This window comes from Chiloscyllium plagiosum, chromosome 23 (assembly GCF_004010195.1).
Source record: "Chiloscyllium plagiosum isolate BGI_BamShark_2017 chromosome 23, ASM401019v2, whole genome shotgun sequence".
NCBI classification, from domain to species: domain Eukaryota; kingdom Metazoa; phylum Chordata; class Chondrichthyes; order Orectolobiformes; family Hemiscylliidae; genus Chiloscyllium; species Chiloscyllium plagiosum.
The window spans coordinates 18,608,484-18,636,300 of NC_057732.1; the positions used below are offsets into that span (position 1 = coordinate 18,608,484).

General features: G+C 40.7%; 1 protein-coding gene across 18 annotated transcripts in view; it reads right to left on the bottom strand.

The window, feature by feature from the left end:
* anks1b (ankyrin repeat and sterile alpha motif domain containing 1B) overlaps positions 1–27,817 on the bottom strand; it is an 813,858-nt gene that overhangs the window by 128,765 nt on the left and 657,276 nt on the right. For all 18 annotated transcript variants that reach the window (XM_043713629.1, XM_043713643.1, XM_043713627.1 and 15 more), the window contains one exon: positions 10,063–10,231. In XM_043713629.1, coding sequence (XP_043569564.1) covers positions 10,063–10,231 — 169 coding nt within the window. The remainder of the gene's footprint in view (positions 1–10,062; positions 10,232–27,817) is intronic.

Here is a 27,817-nt window from a genome sequence, read left to right on the forward strand (position 1 = left end):
TCAACAAACACATAGACCTGGACCCAATATACCGGCCACTGCAGCGGACAGCTGAAACTGACAACCGGAAGCGGTAGGGACAGGCCACTATAAATGCTGGAGGAAACATCACAGAAGCGCTTCACAGGAGGCTCCCAAGCACTGAGGATGTCACCTAGCCAGGGGACGAAACTTTTGCAACAAAAACTTCCAGCTCGGCGAACAGAACCACAGCAACGAGCACCCGAGCTACAAATCTTCTCACAAACATTGAAAAGATATTTCACTTTGTTAGAGAGACTAGAACTAGAGGATATCAGCTGAAATGGGAGACCTCATTTTTAAAATTGAGATGAAGAGAAAACTTTTCCACAGAGGATATACATTTGCAGAACTCTCTTCACCAGAGAGCAGTGGAGGCTGAGTCATTTAAAATGAACAAAACTCTTGGCTAATGAGAGATTCAAAAGGTAAGCAGGAAAGTAGAATTGAGATCACAATCAGATCAGCTACTTTCTTATTGAATAGTTACTCCTGTTTCTAGTTTATATGTATGCGAAAATTGATGACTTATGACATTCATTCTTTAACTCTTACTTCAGTATTCTCTCAATTCTCTTCAAAATGTTAAATGTACATTACGTCATGTTGTACATAAAGGTTGCTCCAGACTGACCGAGAGTAACACCATGATTTTTGTAACATTCTTTACAGTTTTTGATAGCACACATATTTTTACTCAACAAATGACTGTATAATAACAATATGCCACGAATGTTGAAACTACTTTTAATACAATTATATGAAATGTAATATTCTAGACTGTGCTGTTTTAAAAATCTTAAGTAACAAAACTACTGTATAACCACATTCGTTTTTGTGAATCAAAACAAATTTCATTCATAATGAACAAATTATCAGCTTCTTATGGTAAAAATATGGCACATCTCAACAGCTTAGTCAACAATATCTAAGTGATAATCCAGCTTACTATGGTCGCCAACATAACATTCCTATATAGCCAAAAGTGCACTAAATCACATCTGTAAAAGAAACTAAGCAACTAGAGCACCGCTCACGAACGTGGATATCTCCCTATGTAATTCACCTTCACAGAAGTTAATGCATCCAACTTTATATGAAGATACCACAAAACATGATCGAGTGAAATGCACCTTCTTACCATCAGACAATCTTTGATAAACAGTTCAGAAGAAACATATCTTCAAACTGTATTATTCCCATTTCTAGCCTAATCTACACCTATGAGGCATTTTGTCATGCATTTGTTAGACCACAACATGAGATGAAAAAAGGCACAGACAAGAAACAGAAGAAAGAGACCTATATTTAATCATTGCTGAATCCCCAAAACAACACAATACTAATGAAACAGTGTTGAAGTGTTTTGACTGTTGCATTTTAGGAAATACAGCAAAAACCTGACACACAGCAAGAGGCCAGAAACATCAATGGAAAGACCTGATTCTCTATGGAAAAGTCACTGATCTGAAACATTAACTTGGTGTTTCAAGAATTTCTGTTTTTATTTCAGATTTTCAGCATCTGCAGTAATCTATTTTAATGCAGTATGATAGAGGGATAAATGTCAAATGGGATATACCTTGTTGCTCCTCTTTGAAAAGCATTCACTTTGCATCCAGGTGAGAGAGAGAAAGAGAAAGAAAAAGAGAGCAAAAAGGTTTAATGCCTCATCTGAAAGACAGCACTTCTACTACTTTGCAGCAGTAGAAGATTCAATTTTGTATTCAAGTCTTTAAATGCAACCTTCTCACTCACAGCAACAGTGATGCTGCTGGACCAGTCCAACAGCTAAAAGCATTAAGTCAGAAGTTAAAATCATAAGTATAATGAAGATAAAGCCTTGCTGCATGACGATTGTGGCTTTAAAACTAATTTGGGAAAAATCTATTGTGTTTCCTGCATCTCAAGCAATGTTAATGCACAAGCACCATTCTTCAGCTAGAGATACTGTCAAAATACTGACTCTATTGTGATAACTTGTTGGGTGTCACAGAATTGCTGGGAACTAATTTCTGGCTCGGGATAACACAAGGTAGTTCCTCTTCTGGTATACTGATCTAATCGAGATGTATTTGGCTAAATTTGTTTAAATGCATTTAATAACATATATGTTTGTACCTGTGTGCAATATGTTACAAATATTTTATACACACTACGTGCACACAACAGTTGGTCCTACATTGCATCACAAAGATGAATTAACTATGAAATTATATTTGTCACACTTTAAAAATTCTCACTTTATTACAGATTGTTTAAAGCCTTTTTTTCCCCTCTCCCTGACAGATAAATGCAAAGTAATTCACACATTGCTTGCACAGTGCTTGTTTCCTTGGAAACAGTACAGCTGGTGTCATAAAATTAATAATACAGAACACAAAAAAATACAATACTGTGGAAAATAGTGCTCTCCAATTGTGCTCACTGCTGCTAGTTTACCATCCTAGCATTCCCAATGAATAGGACATCAGTTCATTAGTTTGCACTAAGCAGGGCTTTTAAAAAACTGCAGCTGAAGTGGACCTGGTACTCTTAGTAATCAGTACTCTCCATGGAAAGTAAACCCTTTAGGTGTGGCAGTGCCAGACCGAACTGAGCTGCAAACCGTCTCCCGAGTGCGTCAGCTGCAGAAGCAATCTGACTCACACTGTCATATTATTCGTACAGCTTCACTGTAACAGCAGAAAGCTCATAATGGAACTGTTCCAGCATCATTCACCGCCTACTAATATCACACTGAGCCTTTCAACAGAACAAGATGGGCTACAACTGCAGGAATAAATGCCACAGTCTGTGCTCACCTCAAACATGCTCGGCACTTGGATGCTCAATATTTTTAGACTGGATGGTTCAAACAAGGAGGATTATTAAACATTATTAAAATGTATCAAATAACTGTATCTCTATGCTGGTTTTAAATGTAATTTTTTTCTATGCTCATGAAAATTATTTGTCCTTTGAATCATTCCATACCAGCAATGTATTTTCCTTGCTAAGGATAGAAAGATGTATGCTATTGAGTCGACAGATTTAATAAAGTGATGTTCCCTGTGTAGCGCATCACTCAATTGCATTTCGAAAGTTACGAAATTACTCATCTTTAAAAAGAAATCTTGCAAACACCTTTCTTTATTTTTAGCTCCAACACAATCTTAATATAATTTCAGAAAATGACAGACGACAAGGAAAAATTAATCTGCACTACTATCTGTTCAAATGTAGTCAGGAGAATTTATGCGCCCTCCTGCAGACTGCCTGTGTGTTCATTTCCAAATTAAAAATGGCACTTTGATTAATTACATTGAAAATAGTCGTTCTAATGACACACCATGGATTTTATAAAAGTGTTAAATAACTGAAAATACCAATTGGGGGAGGGAATCCAATTAATTTAAATGCATTTTTTTTAATGCAGAATTTGCAGGTTCAGCAACAGGTGAAGATTTTTTACTTGCTTTCCCAAGTGACCACAAGAATATCTGGGATCTTGTAAACATCTGCATGTCAGGACCTGTTCTATTGTCAATTCTCAATCTCTGACCTTCTCTTGTGGCTATAGTATTTATATGGTTGTTCCAGTTAGACACCCAGGATATTGCTGGTGGGAAATTCAGCAACAGTATAATGCTGCTAAAGTTTCAGACTGATTATTAGATCTTGTCTCATTGGATATAGCCATTTCCTGCCAGTTCTATGGTGTGAACATTACTTGATAGATATCCTCGTAATCCTGAATGTTGACCAGATTTTGTTGCATGTAGATATGGAGTGTCCAAAATGTTGCAAGGGTATTGAACATTATGTACCCATGAATGAACATTGCCATTCCTGAACACATGATGGAGAGAAGGTCACTGATGAAGCAGCTGAATATGACTGGGCTCAGGACACTACACTGAGGACATCCTGAGGTAATGTCCTGGAGCTGAGATTTAGATTTAGATTAGATTAGATTAGATTACAGTGTGGAAACAGGCCCTTCGGCCCAACAAGTCCACACCGACCCGCCGAAGCGAAACCCACCCATACCCCTACATTTACCCCTTACCTAACACTACGGGCAATTTAGTATGGCCAATTCACCTGACCCTGCACATCTTTGGATGGTGGGAGGAAACCGGAGCACCCGGAGGAAACCCACGCAGACACGGGGAGAACGTGCAAACTCCACACAGTCAGTCGCCTGAGGTGGGAATTGAACCCAGGTCTAATTGGTCTCCAGTAAGAAGGACATTTTCCTTTGTGCTCGGTGTGATTCTAACTAGTGGGAAATGTTTCCTTGACTCTCATTGACTTTTCTTTGGGCTGCTTTGATGTCACAATATCAAGCATGGCCCTGATACTGAGGGCTTTCCCTTCTACTTTACCTCCTGAGTTCAACGGAATCATCCATGTTTTGATAAAAGCCGTAACAAAGTCTGTGGCTCTAATAAAACTCGAACAGAGCATTGATGACAAGGTAGCACTTATAATTGGAGGGAGATAGTGACCGAATGATAATGTCACGAGGCTCCTAATGGTCCATGCTGATGCTCTGTAAACATGGGTTCAAATCCTCCACAACAATTAGTAGAATCTAAATTCAATCAATAAATCTGGGCTAGTCTCATCAAAATATGACCATCATAACTACCATCAATTATTGTAAAAACCCACCTGGTTTACTAATGTCCTTCAGAGAAGGAAATCTGCTATTGTATCTATTCTGGTCTACCCTGTGGCTCCAGACCCATGGCAATGTGGTTGACCCTTATTTGCCCTCTGTAAATGTCTCAGCATGCCACTCAGTTGAAAGGCAATTAGAGATGGGGAACAAATGCTGGTCTTGTCAGCCATGTTGTCATCCCAAGAAAGAATAATGAAAAAAAGAGTAGAGTAGTAAGGCAATTATTGGCTGGATTGGATGTTTTATTTGTAAGAACAGGACATAGCTATAACCATACTGAAACAGCCTGGCTAGGGGCATTGCCAATTCTGGAACACAAGGACTTCAATATTGTCAGAGCCCACAGCCTTTGCAATATCCAAGTGTCTCCAACTAAGCTGAATACTGGTATTTGTCAGTAAGTCTGACTATAGGTGGTTGCAAACATTTCCACCTTGTCTTTTGTGCTTATTTTCTGGTTTGTATATCATTGAGGATGGGGATATTTGTAGAATCTCTGCCTCTTGTTAGTATCTCAAATAGCCAATACCTTGCATGACTGGATATGGCAGGATTGCAGAGCTGAAACCTGATCAACTGGCTGTGGAATTGCTTAGCTCTATCCATAGAATATGGCTTCCCTTTCTACCATGCAGGTGTTGTTAGCTTCAGTGCATTGGCATCTCATTTATAGGTGCTGCTGTTGGAATGGTCTACTAAACTCCACACTGAATTAGTCTCTTGTCTCAATGGTAATGGTAGAGTGGGGAATAAGCTGGACCATGAAGTTTCAGGTTGTTGTTAAATACAACACTGCTGCTGCTGATGGCCCATACATTCTCAAGGATACCCAGTTTTAAACGGCCAAATCTGTTGTGAGCTTTTTCCATTTAGTACGATGATAGCGTCACACAACATGATTGTGGGTGTCCTCATGATTGTTTGTGGATGGGACGTGGTCTCCATAAGAACTGTGTGCTAGTTATTCCTGCCAAAACTATCTTGGATCAGTAGGTGGAATGACAAGAACAATGAAGCAGGAGTTCTGTCGGTTACCCTCACGGCTGCTGTGGGTCCAGTCTGGTAGTAGTGATGGTATTGAAGCACTCTTGGTTATCGACATTGAAGTTCCCACAAAAATACATTATGTCCCTTTATTATTTTTAGTGCTTCTTTCAAATGGTATTCAACATGGAGGAGGGAAGGATTGGTTATGTCATCCATGAAGGAATGGCTGGGGAGACTTACTTCTGGGGAAAAAAATCTGCTCGCCATAGATCACTTCCTACATTTGTCAGAAAAGCAGTGTTGTTTTAGATTTTAGATTTCAGCTCATTTGGGAAAACATATTGCAGCTTTATCAGAATGTCTCCCTTGAGTCCTCAATAATTCCAGCTGCTCTGCCTGAGGCTCAAAATGGCCCAGCTGTCAGTATTTGTGTTCTGGCTAAAGGTTCATTGCAAGCAATTGAAAGTGATTGTTATGGCATCAATTAGGATCCCAGGTCCACCTCTATCAGGATATAATGAGCAGATTGGTCCCAGGTACAATTTGATGTGTTCATTCCTCCCAGAGTACACAAAAAGCTCAAAGTATATGTGCAGTATACTGTTGGGGACACAGTCGAATTGTGTATTACTGCTGCTTTTTCTAACTGAATATACCAATGTGGAGATTTAATTAGCATCAACCAAACAACTTATGTGGGGGGCTCTGGTGGTCCCTATTTCTGAGCCAGGAGACTCAGGTTCAGTCACATGTAATAATATCTCTGATTAGAAAGTGTCCATAAGAACTAACATAAATCATAAGAGCTTTCAGTCCCTCATGGAGTATATAATATATTAATGTCCAGAAAAAAAGATTTTCCTGAATAAACATGAGATTCATCCTAAACAGAAATACTTTCTCATTTATTTTACCTGGATAACTAACTGCCATTCTAGCTTGTGAGTTATTTTCTATGATCCAACTGAAGCACTTTGAAATGACAGCCAAGTGACTGAATGATTGAGCACAAGTCACCTCCGTCCATCATTTATAATTTAAACATTTCAGCTAATGAAGTTGAAATTTAGGTGACTTTTTTTTTCAGAAGATGTTGAGTTATGGTGCACTCTGCAAAATCCTTGGTATATTGTGAATATGGCAGAAAATGGCAGAGATACTTGAGCTATTGATAAGAAGCCAAACAAGGTAAGCAGAGGAGATATCTTGACTTTGCCATGGGAGATTAGAGGCAAAATAATTCAGAATTTTAACTGAGGAAAACTACCATGTCTATGCTATCTATGTTGTTATTTATCATTTATTATCTTTCTGAAAACCAACACACTTAATAAAGGTGGTATCCCTCTATCCTGTCTCTTCTACCTTCAACTCCAACATTATGATCATGATCTTTTTTGTCACTAGGACTGAAACTAGAAGATCAGATACTACTGCCATTTCCCTCTCAGTCACAACCTCCCCAAGCAAAACTTCCTCAAAAGCACTCTCTGCATTAGCCCTTTGCTTCTCTAGTTTCTTTACTTCCCCAATCCCCTCATGCTATCCCCAAGTTCACCTTGTCACAAGACGCCCACCATCTCCTGTTTCCTCAACCCTATTCCCACTAAACTGCTGACTAGGTAGCATCATTTCCTGCTAATATGTTAGCTGAGACAACTGACAGTTCTCTCCTTCTCCATTTTACATCTGCTATTATCACACTTACAAAGTTTAGATTGTCCCTCCTCATTCATCTTTGTCCATCTGCAGTATAGGAGAGGGTTAACCACACCAATCGTCTCCCATGCCTCTCCACTGCAGTTACTTGGGTGGGACTGCGCTTACTGTTCTGTTATTATTTATCCATTCGTAGCTAGACAATAACTTCTACTCACTCTGTTACTTATGATGTCCTCTATGGATCTATCCTTACCCACTCCTTACTTCTCATCAATATGATTCCCCCGGTGACATAATCCGAAAACATATTAGTTTTACATGTCCAAGTCTATCTCACCAACAACCCTCTCAACTCTTCCATTGTTGCTAAATTATCACCTTCTTTGTCTAATATCCAATAGTGAATGAACGGAAATTTCCTCCAATTAAATATTGGGAAGGGCAAAGCCATTATGTTAGATCCTCCCCACAAACTCCATTCCCTGGCTAGTGACTCGATCTGTCTGTCTCATAGCTATAGATTTAATCAGATAAAACCTTAATACCAGAAATGAGTTTTCAATCATATATCCATGCCATCACAAAAAAATGCTCATTTAATTTGCCGTAACACTGCTCCTAACTGAGATCATCTAGAGCAGAAACTCCACCCAGGCTATTGTATCCTCTGGATTGACTATTACAATGCATTAGTCAGGGACCAATATTCTACCCTCCATAAACTTGAAGTAATTCAAAGCACTAACTTGCACAATGTCCCATCCATCCATTACCATAACAGTTGGTGATCTACATTGGCTCCTGGTTAAATCGATGTTTCAGTTTTAAAATTCTCATCTTTACCTTCAAATCAGTCCATGGCTTTGTTCCTTACAATTGCTGTGATCCTCTCTGGCCACATAACCCTCTAACATATACATGCTCATCTAAGTATAACCTCTTGAGAGCATCCATCAATTTTAATCACTTTACCATCTGTGCCCATGGTGCCTAGTCCATGAGCTCTGGAATTCATTCCATAAACTCTTCACACTTTTCTTCCCTCTTTTAAACCATTGTTTCAAACTGAACTCTTTGAACAAGCTTTTGGCTATTTGGTCTACACACCTCAGTAGTGAACATTATTTATCATTGGTGAGAATTGCCTTGGTTCACTCTATAACCTGACTGCCCCGGACGACCCATCGTCTCAGCCTGCTCCTGCCCAACCGAACTCATCTCGGCATACCTCGACACGGTCCTGTCCCAATACAAACAAATCACAAGTAATGCTTTTCATGCCATGTATTATTAACCAAAATTTCTTTTCACAATGAGAGAGATTCTTGAAGGGCAGCAATATACAAACCTAACAAAATCAATCACAATTTTACAATTATGCTTCATATTGCATACAATGGGCTGTTTTATTCCTGTGCACTCAGAATGGCTTCATGATTTTGCTGAAGTACCCTGTGATTCCAATCATGAATGTAGAACTAATGCCAAAGGTGATACATTCTTCATTAAGTTGTGGCATGTAGGATGTATTAGATGGAGTCAAATAAAAAGCCTGGATTTTAACTGCTTACGATGCTGAGTTCGCTTCCATTGGGTGGTACTGGACTGTGTCTCATCCCATCTTGCCAGAGTCGGCATGACTAGCTCAGGATGATTGAAAATACATCATACCATACTTGCACTGGGGATTGGACAAGGGAAAAAGATCTTGGCTTACCTGTCTTGGTGATTTCTGCCCTTATACATTAATGAGTAAACATTAATCATTCTGTAATAAGATTTCTTTTGACATGAAATACAAATAAAGTTTCCACCTGCTTCACTTTTGTTTCATTAGCTTAGATTCAGGCTTGAAGGGCAGAATAGCCTACTCCTGCACTTATTGTCTATTAGACAACAGGTTCTTTCATTGTTGATAGTATGCAAATTGAAATAAAATAAGTCAAAGAATTTTGCATCTTCTACAACAAGATATTCTGAAGTATTTCACTGGCAGTTAAGCCTTTTTCCAAGAGTAGTTACTGCTATCATGTTGTACAGTTAATATGGCAGTGGGATAAAAGGCCAGATGTTAATTTTTTATAACGTTAGGTGAGAAATGCTATGTCCCAGGATGTTGGAAGAGCTTTCTTTCTCTTTGAATGATGCACTAACTATTTGATGAGATAGACAAAGAGTTGGTTTACTGCATATCAGAAAGGCAGTAAGACCAGCAGTGAAATGTCAGCCCAAACTCTCTGAGGTGGAGCACAAGTCACAATGTTCTGACTCTGAAGCAAGGCTGTTATTACTGAACCACAGTCGACCCCTAATGCTATAATATTTAATCTCTTGTTCAACTGCTTTATTGATAGTTCAATGGTATTGGATTAGAGTTGCATGAAGTATCATATGAGATCCTATTAAATAGATTAGTTGGTAGTTGGTAGAAATTGTTTGATTTCTACAAACTAGACATTGCAATCTCTCTTCCGCTTTATTGTGCATTTTAAATTGATTCTTTTTAAGTTCCACAGGCCCCTGTTGTGCCGTGTGATTTATCAATGCTTTATTTTAAGAAATTGTACTGTATATTTTAATTTGCCAAAAATGGTGAAACAGTAAATAACTATACATGTGTAGAAGAAAATACATTATATAAATGTGTTATTGTCGATTACAGGCTTTAAAGCATAAAAACAAAACATCTGTAATATTTTATACTTTCCAAACCATTATCTTACCTATGAGATCGCTGCCTTCTATTGATCCAATGGAGTAGTTGGCAGGGCTAATAGGAGGTGTAGTATTAACACTGGCATAGCCTGCAGATGAACTGACCTCTGACTGATCATACACATGACTCGGTCTATATACCTCCTGTGAGGAAATCAGTGAAGTCCGTTGTTTTGGCTGTAAACAAAAGTAAAAACAGTGTCACAAGGTCGTCAAACATTTTTATTGCATTATTTTCTTTTTCATTAACCTGCAGATAAAACTGATTTATATGTGAGGGATCCTGAACAATACAGTGCAGGACTATTATACTTGGAAGGAATTTACCATCCAATGAGAACTCTCCGTTTTATTATTTACCACAGATACCTAATAGTCAGGAGGTGAGGTGAGATACCATCTGAATTTTATCCTTAGCTGTTTCCCAGAAACCTGACAATAGACTGCTGTAGCATTCCTACTCAGCTTTTCCTCTGGTCCATAAAGCAACATCTGACATTGATTCAGTGACTGGCTACACTAATGTTGTTGAGATCAGCAACCATGTCTATCTGTAGATCCATGTGGCAATTCCCTCAACATACTGAACCATCATTGAATGTTGCATTTTTGGCTCAGCTAGTTCAAAATAATGTAAAATGTTATTAAACATCTATTATAAATTGGTCTCAACACCAGGGAGATGACCGTCCAGAAAGGTCAATGACTATTAAGCCCCAAGGAGATCTGCTATGGGGGAACTGGCTCAGCACACACAACGTCAAGGTGATCAGCATAAATGAGAGAAAGAAACCCTTTAAAAAAAACCTTACAAACTTCTGTACTTTAGATGATCTGTCTTGGGAAAACCCTGCAGCTGACTATCCTATGTGGTGGCAAGCAATTCAATTGGTTCAGCAATGGTTTAAGGATCATCTCGGTCAAATTTGCAACATCAATGTGTCCAGTGGAAGGCTAGGGGGGGCAAAACTACAGAAGCTTCCCCAAACACCAACAATGACTACAGAAACTGTATACTCTATGGACACGCATGGATAATCTTGCATCTACCTTCTCTGCAGCTTTAACATTGTATTCCTCACCCAGTTATAGAGTCTTAAAGACGTACAGCACAGACCCTTCGGTCCAACACATCCATGCCAACCAGATATCCTAATTTAATCGAGTCCCACCTGCCAGCACCTAGCCCATATCCCCCCAAACCCTTCGTATTCATATACCCATCGAAATGCCTTTTAAATGCTGTAATTGTACCCACCTCCACCACTTCCTCTGGCAGCTCATTCCATATGCACACCACCCTCTGTGTGAAAAAGTTGCCCCTTAAGCCCCTTTTATACCTTTCCCCTCCCACCTTAAACCTATGGCCTCTAATTCTGGACTCCCATACCACAGGGAAAAGACTTTGTCTATTTATCCTATCCGTGCCCCTCATGATTTTATAAAACTCTATAAGGTCACCCTTCAGCCTCTGATGCTCCAGTGAAAACAGTCTCAGCCTATTCAGCCTCTCCCTATAGCTCAAATCCTCCAACCCTGGCAACATCCTTGTAAATCTTTTCTGAACCCTTTCAAGTTTCGCAACATCTTTCCGATAGGAAGGAGACCAGAATTGCACACAATATTCCATAAGTAGACTAACCAACGTCCTGTACAACCGCAACATGACCTCCCAACTCAATGCTCTGACCAATAAAGGAAAGCATATCAAATGCCTTCTTTACTATTCTACCTACCTCTGACTCTACTTTCAAGGAACTATGAACCTGCACTCCAAGGTCTCTGTTCAGTAACACTCCCCAGGACCTTACCATTAATTGTATAAGTCCTGCTCTGATCTGCTTTTCCAAAATGGAACACCTCACATTTATCTAAATTAAACTCCATCTGCCACTTCTCAGCCCATTGGCTCATCTGATCAAGATCCCATTGTATTCTGAGGTAATCTTTTTTTGCTGTCAACTACACCTCCAATTTCTATCACTCTATGAACTTTGTATGGTATGATTTGCCTGTACTGCACGCAAAACAAACCTTTTCACTGATACACAAGACAATAATAAATCAAATCAAACCCAGATTATTCAGTCATGAGAGGCAGTAAGTTTACTTATGGTGGACTTTCTTGACTAACAAGAAGCCTATCACCACCATTACCTCAACCATGATTTTTGTTTTATTGTTCAGCTGGTTTGGAAATGAGCTGTTTTGTTGCAGAGCTGCATGAACATATAATAATTAAAACAATTTGTTCACTCTGGACTCAAAGCAAATTATTCTCCATCAATTTGTCAATTTGAAACATCTTAATCCTCACTAATACCTCAAATGTTACAGCAATAATAAATATTGTGGTAACAACAGTGCCAACTGATAGGCTCATTGAAAATGTCTGAATTGAACTACGTGCAATTAACTGTCAAAGCAAAGAGCAGAACAAATCAGAGGGGGAGGCAAAAAATCCTTGAACTTAGTTCAAGCACAACTGAAACACAATTCCTTTTGGCTGGACTATTATACAACATTTAACAATTCACAAAAGACTTAAAAGCTCAGAGATGTGTTTGCAAAATTGGTTCATTTAAAGAAAGCAGTGAAAAAAAAATTAACATTATACGTTTTCTTTCAGTTTTCATTATGGCTGGCAAGAACATTATCAGAAATGCACACTGTAACTACGGCTCCTGCTGCAATCCACGTGTAATTTCCAATAGGGATTACGAAACAATGAAGAACTGTTATATTGTGAACATTTGGCCATTAATTTTAACCAGCTGGACTACCGCCAGACCATAACAAGTGAGAAGCATCGCGAGCTGACAGTGACAGGTGATGGTGTCTGGAAGACTAAGAAAATAATGCCTTTAAAGGATGACTCTTTAAGTTTGACATTGTTATTGTACATGTGATGGAGCAAGGGAAATAAATGATAATCAATTTAGATGCTGTGCAAAATGATCCACTCAGCCGTGTTTGTGCTATACAAAGGACTGTTATAGCAACGGAACAGTTTTATTCTGTGGTTACCATTCATCTTTTTTATGTAATATACATGAGGGTCATTTATTTCAGTGAAACATTTTCAATTTAGTTTTCAGGTTTTTTCAAAGGGGGTTACTAGGATTTACATATCCTGAAAACATTTGCGGCCACAGTTCGCTATCATTTGGTATAGTGCTGACATCAGATTAAGGGTGGAATCCAACGTTGGACAACTTAGAAAAAAAATTGACAGAAGTGACTTTATTTTAAAAAAGGGAAGTTACATTTTAAAGATAACATGAATGAACCAAGCAAATGAAAAGGTAACATATTTTCTAAGATTTAACAATTGATTGTGACCGCAAGCTATGTGTGATGCAATAGATACTTGTGTACACAAGTAGGTCAAAGTACAAAGGACAGAGTTTTTAATGGACAAATATGTGACTCTCCCCAAAGTTGGGGAAGTTTAAGTTTGAGTTTTAAATGGACAGTTCATCTATCCATTCAAGACTGACAAAACTCCAATCCAAATGCTGAATTGTGGAATGCCATACCGTAATAATTCGGGGGATTTTGTAATAGTGTTCTTCCAAACTGACCTCAAAATGGCAGAACTTTAACAACTGAGAACATTCTTTGGATAATATTTGCAGAGAGTGAAAGGGATGGTAATACAATGAAAGTACGGGCAAATGGTAAAATGGAACGGGAGAAGAGTGGCAGGTAGAAACAAGGCAAGGATATTATAACATTCTAGCTACATATTTTTATGTGCATGTGCTTTAATTTTCAGTAATATTTATATACAAAAGGAAAGTAGCAGCAAAACCAGCAAATGGAAAGAGAAAAGAGGCAATACTGCGAAGTGATCCTGATTTGACCACTGTGTCTGGACTTTACTGTTTTATATTACAACAGATATACTCTTAAAGACCTCAGAAAATAATTAGGGACTTTGACTTTATGCTTCCTCATGCATGCGTTTGAGCATGGGATGCAAGATCCAGTCAGTGGCTTTCTTGCCACCTACCTGCCTGCCAGACCAGTCTGAAATGTTATGGAAGGCATCAAGGGTGTCAGGTAGTTCACTAACCCATCCTTCGGCTTATTGAGGCAATTATGTGGATGATTAATGGGCAGGAATAGGCCAGTGAAGGATCTCATTCTACTGCCTGTGGAGGTTCACAGTTGGATGGATGCCCAGCACCTTTACTTGACACCAGCCCAGACAAAAGAATGAAAGGACCCTTCTCTGCAGGCTCCCTGAGCCCACTGGTGACACTCCCCCTCCCATGGTGATCTGACTCCCTTATCCTCTTCCACCTGAGATCATACACCCCTCACTGAGATCCCAGACCCTGGACATACCTAGGCTCCTCAGATTGGCTGGCACCTCTCTAAAGCAGGATATCTTCTTGTGAATGGGGGGTAGGAGTTCTACCTCTAATCAATTAACTTCCAGGATTAAATTGTCATGGAGAAGCTGTCAGAATCATTGATGTGCAGCATTTCAACTTTTTATTAAGGGGGTAGGAGCAGAGGTTTGAACCACCCTGTAAAATCCAGCCCGTATTAAGAAAACAAAAATCTCATTAACTGATCAAGAATGTGAATGAAAAAGATCTCTCTGCCCAATCAGCTACTCACGTCCTAATTACACAAACTGCATAAGAAATGGGAATGCCAATAGGTCTGCCAATCGTTCAATCCTGCGCTGCCAACCAACAAGTTTATGGTTAATCTTCTACGCTAACTTGTCCTTCTTCCCAATTCCTTTAATATCCAAGAACCTTTGATTGAGATTTTCAGCAGTGAATGCTCAATGATTCACAATCCTCTAGGTTAGGAAATGTCATATCACCTTAGTCCGAAATGGCTGAACCTTATTCTGAGACTATGACACTATTTCTGGATTCTGGTCCCAGGCGAAACAATTTTATATACTACAATTATATCACGTCTCATTCTTCTAAATTGCATGGAATATTGACCTAGTATACTCAACCTCTTGTCAGAAGACAATCTTTCACTTTAGGCACTAATCTAGTGAACCTTCATTTCACTCTACATATCACAAAGAGTGCTTACAAATTTGTTCATGGGTTATTGGTGTTACTGGCTGGACCAGCATTTATTGCCCAACTACAGTTGTTCCTTGGGCTGACTGGCCTGCTTGGACCATTTCAAAGGACAGTTCAGAGTTGTTGTGGGTCTGGAGTCACTTATTTGGACTGGGTAAAGATGGTGGATTTCCTTCCCTGGTCTTGAGAACACTCAACAATTGTTACATGGTCGCCATTAAACTATCCATTAAAACCAAGTTTATTGTTAAATTCAAATTTTAGCACCTGACAAAGAATCAAACCCATGTCCTGACAGCATTAGCCTGGGTATCTGGAATACTAATCCAATAACGATGCCAAAATGTTATCATATTATACATCTAAACACTTAAATGTTATGAGGGCTTCTGCCTCTCCCACCATTAAAGGCAGTGATTTCCAAAGTTCCAAAACCCTCTTGCCTAAACCTTCTGCTCCTTACCTTAAATCTATGCCCCTAGTCATTGATCCTTCCATCAAGGGGAACAGTTTCTTCCTGTTTGCGCCCCTCATAATTTTACACATCTCATGTCCCCCCTCAATCTCCTCTGCTCTAAGGAAAACAACCCCAGTCTGTCCAATCACTCTTCATAATTGAAACTCTCCAGCCTAGGCAACATCCTGGCAACATCTCCTCCGCATCCTCTTCAGTGCAATGATATCCCTCCAAAATGTGCACACAATAGTCTAGTTGTGGCTTCACCAATGTTTTATACAGTTCCAGCATAAGCTCCCTGCTCTAAAACTTCTGCCTCGACTAATAAAAGCAAGTATCCCATAGCCTTCTTAACCATTGTCTTGATACCTTAAGGGACTGGTGAACATGCGCACTAAGGTCCCCCGATCCTAAGGTTCATTAGAAATTTCCTAGCCTTGTTTGTCCTGCCCCAGTACATCTCCTCACATTTATCTGGATTGAATTCCATTTGCCACTGATCAGCACATCTGAACAGCCATTCAAAATCCTCTCGTAGTCTACGGCTATCCTTCTCACTATTTACCACTCCTAGCAACTTTTATTGCCCGCTAACTTACTGATCAACCCTCCTACATTCAAATCTAAATCATTTATCTAAACCATAAACAGCAAGGGCCCCAACACTGACCCTTGTGGGACATGACTACACACATATTTCCAGTCAGAAAAATACCCCTCATCGCCCTCTGCTTCCTGCCACTTAGCCAATTTAGATGTAATTTATCAAATTTCCTTGGATCCCATCGGCTTACTTCCATGACAACCATTGAGTTGCCTCCTTTCCTGACTAAAAATGAGCTTTCATATTTGAAAAAAAACCTGTCTTTATTTTTCTGTATTTTTAAATTGTGGACTGAAATGCCGACAGAACTATTTTTTTAAAAAACCAAAGATTGCTGAAGGATTATTGCACATTTCTGAAAGCAAAGAGCCTGCCACTCCTTGTAAGCACTGTTTCCACAGCTGCTGGAGCCAATAGTCTGTGCAAGTGGTGATTCAGCTGACAAGAGGTAGCTGACAAGAGGTGGACTGGTGACCAGTTACTGATGACATAGGTCTTCGGCCTGCCAAAAACTATATGATTGGTTCTCAGGTAGCTTATCAGCTTAGGACTATGAACAGGATTTTAGAAACTCATTAGGTCCTCCACCAGCTCAGGACTTTTCTCTGTTCTCTACAGTAAAAGCTACTTTAAGCTTGAAGAAATCAATTTTATTTTTTCAGCAGTTGCAATAAACTGTGGCTTTTAATTAATGAGTCAGAGATCTTTTATAAGTGTGATAAAGTCACCCTGTGCCTCCTGCAAACCAGTGGAAGCATCTGAAGGAAGACTGAGAAGCAGCATTCTGATCAGTGCAAAAACCATCTCAGCTGATCTTGAAGCCCAGTTAATTTACATCACCTCACACCTACTGCCCAACCCCCATTGACTTTATGTTACAAAATCCACATTCCTTCAAGATCCATTCACTCCCCATGTCCCAATTTGTTGGGCTCAGAAATTTTCTTCCATGTTTGCAGATCTTTGTCCCAATCTATTTGAGACCAATTCTTCCCTCATGAACAAGCATGGCGTCCCTCCATTCCTTTGGCATTGGATTCCTACACAATTCTCAGTTCATCATTGGCAATTCATTCACTGCTAAGTTGTTGTTTTTACCCGTACCCTTGGTCTTTCTTCCTCCTGCTTTGGTTTAAGACATCTGCTCCTTAAGTATGCCTTTGCTTGACAATCCCAGATTTCCTATTGCCTTCCTGTTCTCCACTTTCAGTATTCATTATATTCTTCTCATACTTCCTTTTCTTCCATACAAGAAATGTTTCAATGGTTATTGAACACTTGCGAATGGAAGTGGGTGACTCTCAATATTCCCACACTAAATGTGAACTAATCAAACCAATAAAATCAATAACATCCGTAAAATTACCAGCTCTGTGAGCTCCCATTTCTAGAATTTTAAGTAATGGAAAGATTAGAACAGCAGCCCCAAGTGACACCCGCATGTGTGCATAGACAGACATAATGACAACATATCACATATTACAGTATACTACCTCCTAAATCATAAACTTCTGTGAAATAATAGGAGTCAAATGATCCAAAGTTGAGTTAAACTAATAATATAATCAACCGGATATGGCTATTCACGAAAATCAAACTTTCCACAAAGTTTCTTCCTTCTAAAAATTCCAGTGGTTGAATTTAATGCAGCTCTTAGGTGACAGTCTATACTCATCTGTTTGAATACAAAGTGCTGTTCTACTTTCGCAATAAAAGCTTGTCAAAAAGGCTGACAGTTCTGGGAAATGAAATATGTTACCACATTATGCCTAACCATTATCCTACTAACAAAGTCTTGACTCAAGAATACTTAAATACAGTGGAGAACTTCAGCTGCATAATCCCAGTTTAACATTGATGTCAATAACATGTGACTTACTGATAGCAAAGTTCTGTTTATCACTTCATACTGGCAGTCTCTACAGTACCATATTAATCCTAATTATTGCTAAACCTGAGAATAGTTTTATTCTGAGAATTTAGACTAATCTGTATTTAAAACCTTTTGGAAAGACAGTTGGTCAGATAAGATTCAAACCCAAAATGTGAGCACACTGTAACAGAGCAGGTTGCCACTGAACACATTGTTTTGTTTATAAATTGAAAGGATTTTAATTTCTGAAGAATGGAAAGGTGATAGACATTTATATCATAGTTTTAGCCTCCATTTCTGGTCTCTAGTTTCACTAAGCTGCTGCATCTGAGAAGGCTAACAGGAATATTTTTAAGGTAAGAGGAGGAATATTTTAAAAAGACGTGAGATGCAATTTTTATTTTACACAGAGAATGGTTTGTGTGTGAAATGAACGTCCAGACGAAATGGTCAATGCAGGTACAGTTACAACATTTAGAGAAGTACATGGATTAGCAATGTTTGGAGGGATATGGGCTAAGCGCAGGTAGGTGGGACTAGTTTATTTTGGGATAATGGTCGGCATGGGCTGGTGAGAATGAAGAGTCTGTTTCTGTGCTGTATGACTTTGACTCTATGAACTGCTTCATACCAGAGTTGTGGTTGTAGCACTATTCTGTATTATCTACAAGGCAGCAAACAGTTTTATTGATTACTCTCTGTTTATTCCTCCTACTGCCATGTAGGCCAAATGAAGTTTAGTTCGCAGGATAGCACCACTGAGATCAAGAACTATTTGAGGTGAGGGATTCATCTAACTGTTTGAGGGCTCTATGGCACAGTGACCTGAAAGCACAATGTAATAGAGGATTTAATTGCATTAATCAATGCAGCAAAATGTTACAAATAAATACGGTAAGAGAAATTCTCTGAACAAAAATTACTCTATCTGCCAAATATCAGGGTATACCACAGAATCAAGGTTATGTGGGCGGTAGGGGATGGCGTTGCTTTTTTTTAAGGTTGTGTGGAATAACATTTTCAAATTGCTCAACATAAGAAAGGGCACCAAAGTACTACAAGGCAAGCACTCGAACATACCTCAGCAAGAGACTGGAAGAACGTGAGTATTGCTGGGAAGACAAATTGTATTGAAGCTTTTCATCTTGCACTCATCAGGGCAATTCACAAGAAACCATAGTACAAAGGGAAAACAACATTGACTGTGGGAAGACAGATTAGTTGGTAAGTGGTCTCTGATTGATCAAGGTGTTGCCATGGGGAATGCACTAGTTAGAAGATGACAGGCAGTCGTTTGGTCCAGATCAGAGTCCTAATTGCATACTGCTTATGCTATTTGGCACACAAATAGTCCTGCGCTGTAGCTTCGCCAGGTTATTGCCTGACATGCCTTACTGTACTCTTCCTTGGACCAGGGTTGATATCCTGGTTTTATGTCAATGCTAGAGCAGGGATTATGCTGGACCATAAGGTTAAAGATTGCGGTTGAATAAGTCCAGCTGCTGCTGATGGTGCACGGTAGCTTGTGCAGCCTGAATTCAAATTGCTCAATCTATTCAGAATCTGTCCCATTTAACATGGTGAGTCGCACACAACACGATGGAAGGTATCTTCAATGTGAAGCCAGGACTTTGGCTTCATAATGACTGCATCTGTGACAGACAGCTTGATGAGAATGAGGTAAAGTCTTTTCCCCATTTTGATTCCCTCACCACCAGCCCAATGACAGGTCTGGCTGCAAGGTCCTTTACGGCTTGGTAAGTACTCATGCTACCAAGCCACTTTTGGTGAAGGACGTTGGAGTCAGCTACCCAGAGTACATTCTGTGCATTTGCAAGTTAACTTGGAGGAATGTTGGTTCATCATCTAAGGGATGGGTAGTAGGTGGTAATCAACAGGAGATTTTATTGTGCATTTAGCCTGATGCCATGAGACTTCATGACATCCAGAGCGAAAGCTGAGGATTATCATAATACCACCCCCAACCTCTCCCATTCAACTGCTCCCCCCATCTCCCCACCCTCACTCCCCATCCCTGCTCTGCCACCTCCAGATGATGGGATGGGACATACCCAGGGATGTTGATGGTGGGTCTGGGACATCGTCATACTCATACGCTCATACCTTACAGACAATGTCAAGCTGTTCCTTGACTAGTCTATGGGACAGTTCTTTCTGTTTTGGCCCTAGCCCCCAGCAAGGGCTTTGAAGGGTCAACAGGGTTTGTTTTACCATTATTTTTTACAGTGCCAAGATTAATACCAGATGGTTAATTCAGTTTCATTCCCTGCTTTAGGCTTGTAATGGTTGTAATACAACTGAAGGGTTTTCTGGCTCATTTTAGAGAGCAGTTAAGAGTCAACCACGTTGCTGTGAGGCTGGAGTCACCTGCAAGCCAGACCGGGTAAGGATGGCACCTTTCCTTCCCTAAAGGATATCCATGAACCAGATAGGTTTTATAACAATCGATAATTGGTTACCACATTACCTTTAGACTAGTTCATTCCAGATTTTAATTCCATTCAAATCTCACCATATTGGTTCAAGGCTTTTCGATGTAAAATTCAATACAGGGAGAAAAGTGAGAATCTCTCATGAAACATTATCTTTGTTCAACTGGCAAAATAAGGGTCTAATTTGGCTTTGCTTAAAGCCTGGCATCCTCGGGAACCAGCTCATGTACCAATATGGTGGGATCAGCCAAGCTTCAGACCATTACTGGCTGTGTCTGTAGATAGAATGATTGTGTCATACAGCACAGAAAGAGACACTTCAGTCCAACTCATCCCAGCCAACTAACTTTCCCAAATTAAACTAGTCCTATTATTTATGTTTGGCCCATATCCCTCTAAATCTTTCCTATTCATGTACTGTCAAAACGTCTTTTAAATTTTGTAACTGTACCGCATGTACCACTTCCTCTGGCTGTTGATTCTACATACAAACCACCTTGTGTGTGAAAAGGTTGCCCCTCAGGTCCCTTTCATATATTTCTCTCACCATAAAAAAACTCTCTAGTTTTGTACTCCCCTACCCTACGGAAAAGACCTTTGCCATTCACCTTATCTATGGACCTCATGATTTACTGAACCTCTGTACAGTCACCCCTCAACCCCGAAGAAAAGTCCCAGCCGATCCAGCCTTTCGTTATAACTCAAACTCTCCAGTTCCAGCAATATACTGGTAAATCTCTTCTGAAACCTCTCCCATTTAACAATATGCTTCCTACAACAAAGCAACCAGAACTGTACAGAGTACTTCAAAAGTAGTCTCACCAATCTCCTGTACAACCTCAACATGATGTCCCAACTCCTATAGTCAATGGTCTGAGCAATAAAGCCAAGCATGCTAAATGCCTTCTTAACCCTATCTATGTGATGTATGAAAATTTCACAGGAAGAATGAAGAGAAAGGGAAGAGGTCGGTGATGCTGCAGATGTGAGAGTATGTTATCTTACTAGCAAAACATATGAAAGATAACTTGCATTTTCATTGCCTGAGAGTAAGCTGGTGTAGCAGATGGAATGCCAATTGCAGAGTCCACATCCGCATGAGGCAAAGGCATCAAATAGTGGTCTGTCTGTCTGTCAATATACATCACCCACCTGTATGTGACTGCATTGAAGGTGAGTAGCGCCCATAAAGCTCTATCTACAAATAAAAAGCTCAGGCCATTTCAGAAATGAGAGATTTCAGTAACAGTTAATCCAGGAGAGGATTTGGCTGAATACAACCCTCCCACATATGTAATCATCAAGCAGGCAGGCTGGCAATGCCTTATGCACACAGTCATTTGATAATTCAGTAACCCACAGTCTCTCATTCATCCCACGCATACGCCTACAGTTAATCACCTGAGCAATCACTAACCTATAGCCATCCACCCTTTTCCTAATACCCAGCCGACTACAAATCTATCCTGTTATGCAAATCAGTAAAAAATTATTTCCTATGCAAACACATTTGTCAATTTATTGTTGCTGAGATAACAGGGCAAATATAGAATCACCAAGGAAATAACTAACTTGTCTGTGAACGAATTAAAGTTCATTCAGTAAAACACAGATTATTTTTGACCTGGGAGATGCCCAAGTTGGGTTATAAGATGCATCTAATCTGCAGTATGATTCTGTCACATGCTGATGCACTAATTACAATGCTATATAGTCAGAAGCCAAAGATTCAATCTGCCATTCGACAGTGTCATCTGTCTTGACCACTTCAGAGGAGGAAAACTCTTCTGCACAAGCGAAAAAGTTGAAGAATTGCAAGTCAATCATTCTTTGGCTACTGATTGACCAATGAAGTAAAGGGGATTGGCTTAAAGTGTTATGGGAATAGTATGGGCAGACGGCATGTATTCAATCAGTCAAGCAAGTGTGATGGGCTGAATGGCCTACTCCTGTTCCTAAGTTTCTATTGGCTCTGATCAGGGCAGGAAGACAGGCAATCACATGGAAAAGCAATCTCCATGCAAGAAGTCCAATTCCAATGATTATTTAGTATTCTTAGTGGAAGGTGTGAATATCCAGAAGTTAGATTAGGACAGATCACACCTTTTCCCCTCAGTTCCCTGGCTGCCACTGAAAGATAGATAGAAAGGACTGCACTAGAATACTTCATCACTAATTTAACCAACCCACATTCAATTTGTGTCAAGTTCAAACCTGGACAGTTCTGGTGGCTCTGAATTTACTGTCCTGGCTAACCCCACCACGGTCACTTAGGTGATATAGATCAGATAAATGGTTGCTGGAACTGATTGATGTATGGGGCAGAACTAAGGGGTAGAAAGCTATATAAATAATAAAGATGATATGAATATTTATTTGAAAACAAATAAAAGAGAAGAGTAGCATGTTAGCCAGAAATTGTGTTTTAGGCATTGCAGGTACAGAGATGACTAAAATAAAAAAAACACAAAGAGAAATGAATATTGCTTAAATAAAAGGTTTAAAATGGAAGGACAGATCAGGTAATCACCCCAAATAAGCTTTCTTCATCTAAAGTCATTTAGTATAAGAAATCACTGAATGATGAATGGGCAAAAACTCAACTAGGATGCTATGTGGCAGTACCTGTTACAAATACATGGTTGTTGAGATGCTCAGGGCTGGTTCCTTAACCAGGGTTTTATGATGTACAGTAAAGGAGGATGGCAGGAGTTGTACTTTATGCTGGTGCACCAGTTACAATGATGGTAGCTTGCACCCACCAACTTGTGAAAGGGATTGCCCACCCATTATAAAACTTGCCTAATCTGTTGCACCAACATCTTCAAGAGACTCTGATCACTGTTCTTTTATCCATTTTAAATGCGCACACACACACAAAAACCAAGGTGATTTCTCTTCCCACTTACACATAAGGACAGACTGTAATTGTAACTGGTAGTAAGTGGTGAAGGTCACTTTGGCTTTCCCACCAACCTGAAGGCAGCAAGAGGAGGAGCCAGATCTCCAACAGTTATATGCATTTCACTTCCCTTGTGGGAGTAGGAGGACACCCCTTATAGCGAAACTGGATAAATCGTTGAAACAAAAGAAGGCGCAAGGTTATGCGAAGAAAGCAGGACAGTGGGATGAATTTTGATTAGCTTGAGAGAAACAGCAGCACAGAGAAGTACGGCAAATTATCTCTTCCTTTGCTGTTAAACCTTGACATAACTGTGAACAATTGTGAATAATTTGTAGCAGAAATATTTCACTTACTTAGTTTTGCTATTGGGATAATTTCTGAGGCAAAGTTATTGTTGAAGTGTGCAGCTCTAAAATGCTTCTATGTATGAAACATAAAATTAGACACAGAACAGTGTTTAACAAGCTAATCTAGGGCCTGCGAAGGCAAGGACTGTTCCTAAAAGCTTGATATAATAAGAGCAACTTTCACTCTTGTAGTTCATACACAAAATTATATACACAGCACAGGAGCGGGCTAATTGCTTCCCTGTAATCGAAACAGCACCTAATGTATTTGTTATTCTGCTTACATCCTGCAATAATGAGCTCCACAAAATTATTTCCATTTTCTCAACAAAGTGCAAACCTTCAAGGCAAATCCTAAGATCCTGGTGAGAATTTTATAGCCCACCCACTGGCATGTTTTAGGTGGAGATGTGCATGTAAAATATGCCCACCACCTGCCTGGCACTCCCAACCCATTCTCCATAGTGTGGTGGGGGGTCAGCTGCCCACTAGTTGACTTGTCCTTTAGGCCTATTGAGGCCTTAACTGTCCAAGTGGCAATTAAGGGTCTCCTTCTGCTTGTTCTGTCATAATACATGGGGCGTTAGAAGGCAGATGAGAGTGGACTTTATTACCAGCTGAGATGAGACAGTTGGAAGGTAAGGGAGGGTGAGAGTACCACCCGTCTGTGCACATCAGGGACAGAGCCTCACCATGGTGGGATATGTTGGGCCATCTATGGTCTCCAAAACCTAATTCCCTGCTCATTGATCCTTCCATCAACACAGTTCGCTCTGCAAACAATGCTGTCTTCTTTTTGTGGAGCAGCATCCATCGCTTGAGGTCTTGTGTTGCTGTAAGTGAAAGAGGTACCAAACAGTTAAGGGTGTCCCTTGCTTCCACACAGGGATGGAAAATTCTGCTCGTTAGGACCTGCCACTGTGGAGGGTGTGGCTTGAGTAATATATCTCCCAGAGAAATCCATACCCCAAAAGTAGCCAGTACCAATGACCGCCATCACCAAAACCACTACCAGTTGATTTGCATGAACCTAATCAAAGGTTCTCAAACATCAGGGATCAATAGTGATTTTGTTTTTCATTGTTATTCTTCCAGTTTATACTTTAATGTGAGTAAAATTGGTCTTTCAAAGTCTGTGAACATAGAACAGTATAGCACAGAAGTGGCCCTTTGGCCCACTATGTCTGTGCCAACCAAGATGCTATTCTCAACCAATTCCATCTGTAAAAACATAGTCCGTATCCCTCTATTCCCTGCCTCTCATGTGTCTATCTAAATGCGTCTTAAACTTTGTGAATATTTCTGCTTCTACCACCTCTTGTAGCAGCATGTTCCAGGCACCTACCACCCTCTGTGTAAAAAAAAAACCTCGCTCACACATCTCCTTTAATGTTTCCCTCTCCCACCTTAAATCTACGCCTCCTGGTATTGACATTTCCACCCTGGGAAAAAAAGATTCTGACTGTCCTTCCTATAATGTGGTGGCCAGAACCACACACAGTACTCCTAATGTGCCTGATTAAAGCCTTACAGAGTTGCAATATGACTTGCCAATTTTTATACTCAATGCCCTGACCAATAAATGTAAGGGTGCTCTATGCATTCTTTACCACTTGTGTTGCCACTTTCACCCAAAGATCCCGACAGGTGCTGGGGACTTATTTACCTTAATGTTTTTCAAGACATCCAACACGACCTTTTCCATTATATTGACATGCCCCAGAGCACAACAAACCCCTCTTGAAACTGACTATCAGCCATATCTTTCACCTTGGTAAATACCGATGCAGTACTCATTAGGACCTCAACCACTTCCTCTGGTCCTACACTTAAATTCCCTCCTTTGTCCTTGCACAGATCTCCTTTTCCTATTATCCCCCTTGGTCCTAATATGCGCTTAAATACCTTGGGGCTCCCTTTAATCCGACTTGCCAAAGACATTTCATGGCCTCATTTTGCCCTCCTAATACAAGTTCTTTTCCTTTTTAGTCTTATACAATTAATGGGAAGATCTTCGGGAGTGTTGCTGATCAAAGAGACCTTGGAGTGCAGGTTCAGTGCTCCTTGAAAGTGGAGTCACAGGTAGATAGGATAGTGAAGGCGGCATTTGGTATGCTTTCCTTTATTGGTCAGTGCATTGAGTATAGGAGTTGGGAGGTCATGTTGTGGCTGTACAGGTTAGGCCACTATTGGAATACTGTGTGCAATTCTGGTCTCCCTGCTATAGGAAGGATGTTGTGAAACTTGAAAGAGCTCAGAAAAAGCTGACAAGGATTTTGCCAGGGTTGGAGGGTTTGAGCTATAGGGAGACGCTGAATAGACTGGAGGTATTTTTCCTGGAGAGTCAGAGGCTGAGGGGTGACCTTATAGAGGATTATGAAATCATGAGGGGTGTGGATAGGGTAAATAGACAAGATCTTTTCCCTGGGGTAGGGGAGTCCAAAACTATAAGGCATAGATTTAAGGTGAGAGGGGAAAGATTTCAAAGGAACCTGAGGGACAACTTTTTCACACAGAGGGTGGTGTGTATATGGTGTGACTTGCCAGAGAAAGTGGTGGAGGCTGGTACAATTGCAACATTTAAAAGGCATCTGGATGGGTTCAAGGTTTGTGCGAAGATTTGTAGCTCGGGTGCTCGTTGTTGTGATTCTGTTCGCCGAGCTGGAAGTTTTTGTTGCAAACGTTTCGTCCCCTGGCTAGGCGACATCATCAGTGCTTGGGAGCCTCCTGCGAAGCGCTTCTTTGATGTTTCCTCCAGTGTTTATAGTGGTCTGTCCCTGCCGCTTCCGGTTGTCAGTTTCAGCTGTCCGCTGTAGTGCTAAGAAGCGATTCGCAGGAGGCTCCCAAGCACTGATGATGTCGCCTAGCCAGGGCACGAAACGTTTGCAACAAAAACTTCCAACTCGGCGAACAGAACCACAACAACGAGCACCCGACGAAATCTTAAAGAACTCCCTTAAAATGAAGCCCCCTCCCCACATCGCCCCACCACCCCCTCAGAATTTTCCTAAACCTTTGAGAATTTCTGTGTGACGTTGCATCACAGAGCTGACCCCCACCCGCTCCCCGTAACCCCCTCTCTCACACACCGGCCCCCCACTATTTGTGGGAAGGGGTGAGGCGGGTGGGGGAGTTGGGAAAGTGACTGACAGGTGCGGAGGGAGAGGGGTGTAGAGAGGTGAAGAAAGAAATCCGCTCCCTCCCCAAAGACCACGATGCTTTGGGGGTGGGGAGGGGGTGTTGGGGCAGGAGTGGGGGTGTGGGGAAAATGAGGACCCCCTTCGATCCGGGGAGACTGTCTCGTCCTGGAGAGTTGGTGAACCCTGGAGTAGTGTCTCCCGGAGATTTGTTGCCCAAGGGCGGGAGGGGAGGGTGGGCTCAGGCTAAATCACCCCAAAGTATTTAAAGAGGTTTTGGGGCGGTGGGTCAATTTTTCTCGGGTGGCGGATGAGGAATTGAGGCAGGCCGTTATCTGAAAGAGCTAAAATCGTTATGTCGTCTGCCCTAGATCCTGTTGCTAATGACCTCCTGCATTTATGAGACGTTTTCCGACCAGAAAGGGAATCCAGGGTTATGGAGGGAGGGGAGGGATTTGAACTGAGAGACCTTGGAGTGCAGGTCCATAGCTCCTTGAAAGTGGAGTCGCAGATAGATAGGATAGTGAAGAAGGTGTTTGGTATGCTTTCCTTTATTGGTCAGAGTATTGAGTACAGGAGTTGGGAGGTCATGTTGAGGCTGGACAGGACATTGGTTCGGCCGCTCAGAGTTGTTGAGATGTCCAGCACGGAAACAGACCCTTCGGCCCATCCCGACCTAATATCCCAACCTGATCCAGTCCCATTTGCCGCCCATATCCCTCCAAACCCTTCCTATCCACGTCCCCATCCAGATGCCTTTTAAATGCTGTCATTGTACCAGCCTCCACCACTTCCTGTGGCAGCTGATTCCACACACGTACCACCCTCTGGGGGAAAAAGTTGCCCCTTTCCCCTCTCACCCTAAACCTATGCCCCTCTAGTTCTGGACTCCCCCCACCCCAGGGAAAAGACTTTGCCTAT